At 52.6% G+C, this 7,500-nt stretch overlaps 1 protein-coding gene across 1 annotated transcript in view; it reads left to right on the top strand.

Annotated features, from left to right (window-relative positions):
* The first annotated feature begins 5,571 nt into the window (after positions 1–5,571).
* pik3r3b (phosphoinositide-3-kinase, regulatory subunit 3b (gamma)) overlaps positions 5,572–7,500 on the top strand; it is a 9,338-nt gene continuing 7,409 nt past the window's right edge. The window contains exon 1 of the mRNA XM_029828103.1: positions 5,572–6,049. Coding sequence (XP_029683963.1) covers positions 5,935–6,049 — 115 coding nt within the window. The 5' untranslated portion in view covers positions 5,572–5,934. The remainder of the gene's footprint in view (positions 6,050–7,500) is intronic.

Below are 7,500 nucleotides of genomic sequence, written 5' to 3'. Positions count from 1 at the left end.
CCCCCCCCCCCAGGCTGCTCATGGAGGATGAGGGCCACGAGGTCAAGACATGGGTGGACATAAATCCTCGGCCTCGCCATCATCCCGTGACCATCAGGCCACCCTATCTCTACCACACACACACGCACACACACACACACACACACACACACACACACACAGATCCAGAGAACAATAGAGCCTCCGTCTGGGTGTAAATAATGGTGATACTGGTGTGAATGGTGCCCTGCATCCAGGCGATAAGCCAGTACAGTTATAGCAATAGAGTGTGTGTGTGTGTGTGTGTGTGTGTGTGTGTGTGTGTGTGCGTGTGTGTGTGTGTGTGCGTGTGTGTGTGTGTGTGTGCGTGTGTGTGTGTGTGTGTGTGCGTGTGTGTGTGGGTATTGTTCTTTATCTGTGTCATGGCCTACCCATCCTGCATGTGTGTGTCACACTCTTAATTATTAATACTGGAACCTTCGCCTCCTTTTTCTTTCATCTCTCCTCTCCCCCCCCCCCTCCCCCCCCACCCCCCCACGTCGCCCCCTGACCACCGCTTCACCTCGCTCCCCGTGTTACTGCTTTTGTTCGCCTGCTTGTGTACTTCCTGAGGTCTCCATTGTGGTCTAATATGCTCCCGTCTTCACTCATTCAGGGTCGTTCTGAGCTTTGTGTCCTGGTGATCGATGAGCTGATCGGGTCAGAAGGTCCCGATCTTCTCCCAACCCTCGTCAATACTCTAAACTGGATGAAAAAATGAAGGTGAGTCCACAACCACCAGGTGTCGTGAGTCCAGCCCTCAGAGCTGGACCCACCTGGAGCAGAGCTGCAGCTTTGGTGGACCAGTGGTGAACTGGTGACAGCTGCTGGACTCTAAAGACCCCTCAGGTCCTGCTCCCCATGTGGAGGGTACGCCTACAAAATCTGGGACAGACATCATGTGGTCCGGAAGCTGTTCTGTGGGGACCCACCTCTCTGCCTGGTCTGGGTCTGGAGCCCACAAGACCATGACCTGGAGCCCACAAGACCAGGACCTGGCGCCCACCAGACCCCGGACCTGGAGCCCACGAGACCCGGACCTGGACCCACCAGACCAGGACCTGGACCCACCAGACCAGGACCTGGCAGCTCAGGAGACCCGGACCTGGACCCACCAGACCAGGACCTGGCAGCTCAGGTCTCGGTGCAGATTTTCCACTTTCAGTCACGAATCTACTCAGTTAAAGTTTTAGAAAGAACCAAAGAACTTTCTGCTCATCTGGATGCACAGATGCAGGATGTGTGTCATTACACACACACACACACACACACACACACACACACACACACACACACACACACACACACACACGTTGTCTGCCCCAGGCCACAGCTTTCATGCTACATTTCCGCCAATCCTCCAAACCTCAACTGCTAATCCATCATTCTGGACACACTCACACACACACTCTCTCTCTCACACACACCCTCTCTCTCTCACCCTCACTCTCTCTCACCCTCTCTCTCTCACACACACACCCTCCCTCTCTCACACTCTCTCTCTCACACACACCCTCCCTCTCTCACCCTCACTCTCTCTCACACTCTCTCTCTCACACACACCCTCACTCTCTCTCACACTCTCTCTCTCACACACACCCTCTCTCTCTCACCCTCACTCTCTCTCACACTCTCTCTCTCACACACACACACCCTCTCTCTCTCTTACACACACCCTCTCTCTCTCACCCTCACTCTCTCTCACCCTCTCTCTCTCTCACACACACAGAAATAGACAGAACGAGTGTCAGAGAGACGAGCAACAAAGACTTCTGACAAAACAGGCCTTTATTTTCAACACTCACATCCTCGTTATCAGTTTGTGTCCATGGAGACGTGATTCCGCTCATCCTGATTGGTCGGCTGACGCTGAATCACTGAGCCCAAAGAAGCAGCTGGCCAATGGGAGGGGCAGAAGGTGGAGTTGGTCCGGACGCTAACGGGACAGCTGAGGTGCACGTGGGGGACTGCACGCTGGCGCCTGGCCCCACAACAAGAGCAGCGTATGCTAATACTGCGTATGCTAATATCGCGTATGCTAATACCGCTGCTCTTGGCTGCCTCTGGAAATCACCACGCTGCCTCTGGAAATCACCATGACCACGAGGCAGAGCATCAATCAGCAAAGTAGGTCAACCTGACAGGTGCTTATCGCCCCCTGCTGTTGAGGAGGACAGCCGCCTTTCAGTTATCTGCGTGTTTTGTGCCACCTCAAAAAATCTATTTTCTTCTTTTTAAAATTTAGGTCAAACAGTGTGGGCGAGAGTTTTAAGCTCGCTAGCGTTTGTGGTGAAAGTGGCTCCAGCAGTTTTACTCGTTGCTTCTGTCTCATGACAAAAATCCAAGGAAAGACTCGATGTCAGCTCTGTTGAGTCAGCTGAGGCTAACTGCTCTTAACCAGCTGTGCAAATGTGTTGGTGTTAGCTAATGTTGGCTCAGTGAACTAACGTTAGCTCACTGAGCCAACATTAGCTCAGTGATGAGGCCGGCTGGAGAAGGTATTTGACTCTCACCAACTAATGCCAGTCATGAAGGTAGCTGGGTTTAAGAGCAGTGTTAGCCTTGAGCTAACTATGTGAGTGTGTGTGTCTTGTGTTGTGCTGACTCCTCTGACCGTGTGTGACGGTAGCAAATAGCTATTGTCTGTGAGTGTGTTGCTGTAGTGACCCTCACTAGACCTCCACAGCTAATCAGAACCAAATATTAACCTTTAACCTTTCACGGATCTTTCTCACACCATCCTGCTGTGATGAATTCTGGAGCTGAGGTCAGAAATGTGCAGCTGATGGTCTGCAGGGAAGGTTCAACCTTCTAAAGCATTCATCTGTACCTTTGATGTCTTTGTTCTCCAACCAGTCATCGTTAATTGATGAGGCAACAGAGTTTGTGTTGAGTGGAAGCAGCAGAACCTGACTGGTGTCGTGTTCTACACATCAGACACACACACACACACACACACACACGGCCTCACACCTGCGGACGACGCAGCTTTTTGGAGATTTACCTTCATTTTTTGTCGGAACACTGTTGCCATGGCAGCCAGCCTCACATAGACACGCCCCCTACAGGTCCTTCCATCCAGAAATGATCTGACCAGGAACCGTTTGGGACCAGTGTGTATGAGTGTTTGTGTGTGTGCGTGTGTATGAGTGTTTGTGTGTGTGCGTGTATGAGTGTGTGTGTGTGTGTGTGTATGTGTGTGTGTGTGTGTATGAGTGTGTATGAGTATGTGTGTGCGTGTGTATGAGTGTTTGTGTGTCTGCGTGTATGAGTGTGTGTGGGAGTGTGTATGAGTATGTGTGTGTGTGCGTGTATGAGTGTGTGTGTGTGTGTATGAGTGTTTGTGTGTGTGCGTGTATGAGTGTGTGTGTGTGTGCGTGTATGAGTGTGTGTGTGTGTGTATGAGTGTTTGTGTGTGTATGAGTATGTGTGTGTGCGTGTGTATGAGTGTTTGTGTGTGTGCGTGTATGAGTGTGTGTGTGTGTGTATGAGTGTTTGTGTGTGTGCGTGTATGAGTGTGTGTGTGTGTGTATGAGTGTTTGTGTGTGTGTGTGTGTGTGTGTATGAGTGTTTGTGTGCGTGTGTGTCCACCAACAAACAACCAGTGTCTTCTTCCTGTCCCACAACACTCTGAAGTCAGATGATTCTCATGTTTGAGCCTCAGTGGAGGTTTTTGTCTCTGTGAAATAGAAAATATACTAACAACTCACCTGGGACACACCTTCATCATCATCATCATCATCACCTTCATCATCATCACCTTCATCATCATCATAATCATCATATTCATCATCACCATCATCACCATCACCATCATCATCATCACCATCATCATCATCACCTTCATCATCATCATCATCATCATCACCATCATCATCACCTTCATCATCATCATCATCATCACCATCATCATCACCTTCATCATCATCATCATCACCTTCATCATCATCATCATCACCTTCATCACCATCAGCAGGCTGTGAGGTGGAGGGTGATTTTGTTCTTGACTGGTGTCATCAAGAACACTGGACCCCCACCAGACCCACCAGACCCCCACCAGACCCACCAGACCCCCACCAGCCCCACCAGACCCACCAGCCCCACCAGCCCCACCAGACCCCCACCAGACCCACCAGACCCACCAGACCCCCACCAGACCCCCCAGACCCCCACCAGACTCACCAGACCCCCACCAGACCCACCAGACCCCCACCAGACCCCCACCAGACCCACCAGACCCCCACCGGCCTCCTGCTGTCTGCAGATCACACGACCCCCCCCACAGGGCTGCACCTGCAGGTTTGACACACTGAACCAGGAACCAGCTGGTGCAGATAAATGTGGACCTGGAAAAACTCAAGTGAGAACTTTTGTGTTGTATTTTTAATAATGTCTATTTTGAGAGTGTTTTGACACACTAGGGGGGAGGGGGGGGGGGGGGGTGGACGTGTGATGGGGGTCCACGATGCAAATGGGTCTCTGATGGGTGGGGGGTTACATGGGGAGGAGAGTGTGGATTAATACTGCTGTTCCCATCCTCCTCCTCCTCCTCCTACTCTTTTGTTTGACAGGGGCAGAGTCAGTTCCTGTGTCATTGTTAGGGATCCATCTGCCCCCCCCCCACACACACACACACACACGCACACACACACACACACACACAGACTGGTGGTGGCAATTAAACCTGCTGGACACACTTGACAGACGGGAGCTTTGGGGTGGGTGTCCAGCAGGAGCCATCTGTGGAACAGTCACTTTGTGTGTGTGTGTGTGTGTGTGTGTGTGTGTGTTTGGCTGCATTATATTTTTGTTCTCAATCACCATCACCGGTCCGGTACCTTTGAACAAGCTATTGAACCCCCACAAAATGCTCACATCTCCTCCAGGGGTGGACCTGACCCCAAAGAGGATACAGAGGTGCAGAAGATAGGATGGAGGATGGAGGATGGATGGATGGATGGATGGATGGATGGATGGATGGATGATGGATGGATGATGAATGAATGATGGATGGATGGATGGATGATGGATGGATGGATGGATGGATGATGGATGGATGATGAATGAATGATGGATGGATGGATGATGGATGGGTGGTGGATGGATGGATGGATGATGAATGAATGATGGGTGGATGGATGGATGATGAATGAATGATGGATGGATGGATGGATGGATGGATGGATGATGAATGAATGATGGATGGGTGGATGGATGGATGATGAATGAATGATGGATGGATGGATGGATGGATGGATGATGAATGAATGATGGATGGATGGATGATGGATGGGTGGTGGATGGATGATGAATGAATGATGGGTGGATGGATGGATGATGGATGGATGGATGGATGATGGATGGATGGATGATGGATGATGGGTAGACAGCTCAGGCTACCTCAGGAAGTGTGGTCGTATGCGCGTGCTCAACAGCTGTTCTATTTCAGAGCACATCTACGTGCGCGCGGGCAGGTGAGTTGCTGATAGTAATTTCCCTGTTAGCCTCCTGCGCATGCGCATTGGTACCATATATAAAGCGCGACGCGGGTGCGCGCCGCCCCCGCAGCCGCGGCCGAATGGTTCCGTCCGAGCCGCCGGCAGCTCCTGCGTCTCCGTTCCGGTCTTGAAATGAAGCCGTCGAGCCGGCGGCAGCTCGCGGGGAGAGCGGCCGAGGCACCGCGGCCTCAAGCGTAGACGGGTTCGAGCTTCGGCTGAAACGCGCTTTTGTGGGAGCTTCGACCCAGACGGGGGCTTGATGAAGAGCCCCGACTCGCTGTTGTGTCGGCGGCGGCAGCGGCGGCGGCGGCCCGGTGTTTGCTGTGGACGCTCGGCGGCTCCCGGCGACTCTGAAGCGGGAAGTCCGATATTCGACGTTCGGGTCCACGGATAGAGGAACGTCCGCTGCTTGTTAGCGATGTACAACACGGGTTGGACAACGGAGAGAGCCGAGGAGGACGGGGGCTGGAGGGACGTGACCATGCCCTACTCCACCGAGCTCATATTCTATCTGGAGATGGACCAGCCCCCAGGTAAGCGGGCCGAGCCGAGCCGAGCCGGGCCGGGCCGGGCCGGGCCGGGCCGGGCCGGGACAGCCGCTGGAAAGTTTGTCCAGCAGAGATTTAGGCTCTTCCGAATAGGCGCCTTTTTAACGTCCTGGAACAGCAATACATGAAAGAAAAATACTTAATTCTACATTCATATGGTAAATTAAACCATTTTGGACGAGCCGACCCAAATGACACCGTCTTCCGAACATTAATCAGTGTTTGTCCTCCTGTTTGGCGCCGGTGTTTTGCAGAAATGCTGCTTTTTGGTCCTCCGACCTCCCACAGAACCTCTGGATTCCTCTGGATTCCTCTGGATTCCTCTGGATTCCTTCTCCATCCACCTGATTCATTTAGATGCATTTTATTGTCTGACTCCTGTCTCGTGGTGAATCAGCATCGCCGGTGCTCTTTGTGCCAGGATTCATTCATTCATTCATTCGTTCATTCATGGGTGGGTGATTGTCCCCCCGGGGGGGTTGAATGGCTCCGGGTGCAGATATGAGACCTTCTCAGCCTGTAGATGGTCTCTGCAGCAGCACCATGTTCGTCTGCATGAGCTTCAGAGCCAGAACTCATTCAGGCAACAGTGTCTCTGTGGACCTTCTGGGGGCCCACTGGACCCCTGGCCCGCTGGCCCGCTGGACCCCTGGCCCGCTGGACCGGTGCAGCGTGTCCTGTCTCTCTCCATTGAGTGGACACTAGTAGGTGTAAATGTCTCACAGTCTTTACTGTCCTGGACCTTCTCACAAAGAACCTTTCATGTGTAGAAATGATCCAGGTTGTTCCTCAGAACCGCAGATGCACCAGCAGCTCCTCGTCCTCGTCCTCGTCCATCCGGGCAGCCGACGCTCAGCTCGTCTTTGTCTGGTGTCCTGCAGAGACTCTTTGTCTCAGCTCACCTGAAGGGTGGATGTAAATAAGCAAATGGACGGAGACGCTGGCAGGAGGAGCATCTGGCAGATGTTCATTAGAATATTTGTTACTCTGGACTGGAAACAAGAGCTCGGTGATGGTTTAAGAGTGTGTGTGTGTGTGTGTGTGTGTGCGTGCGTGCGTGTGTGTGTGTGTGTGCGTGTGGTGATTAGCAGGTGTGGACCAGCGTCCCCCCGGGGATGGACAGAGAGGAGGAGAAATAACTAGTTTCATCTTTCAGTGGAAAATGACTGAGGGTTTTTCTCGATGGAAAATGTCTTTTTGGGAGATTTGAGGTGCCGACCGGACGTTTCGCCTCCGGGAGGCTGCAGGGGGAGAGGAGGTCGAAGAAGTTGTGATGTGGTGCAGAGAGTGAGTGGACGGCAGCAGGATCGGGTCCACGCGTGGTCATGTGACCCGCGGAGGCAGCGCCGCCTTTTGCCTGTTTTGATGGTCAGTGTGAGCAGAAGTGGTTCCCAGGCCGACCAGCAGGAAGCTGCAGCACAGCTCACGTGGGCCTC

Source organism: Takifugu rubripes, chromosome 20 (genome assembly GCF_901000725.2).
Source record: "Takifugu rubripes chromosome 20, fTakRub1.2, whole genome shotgun sequence".
NCBI lineage: Eukaryota > Metazoa > Chordata > Actinopteri > Tetraodontiformes > Tetraodontidae > Takifugu > Takifugu rubripes.
Note: the sequence above shows the minus strand (reverse complement) of the source record. Positions and strands in the feature narration are given on the sequence as shown.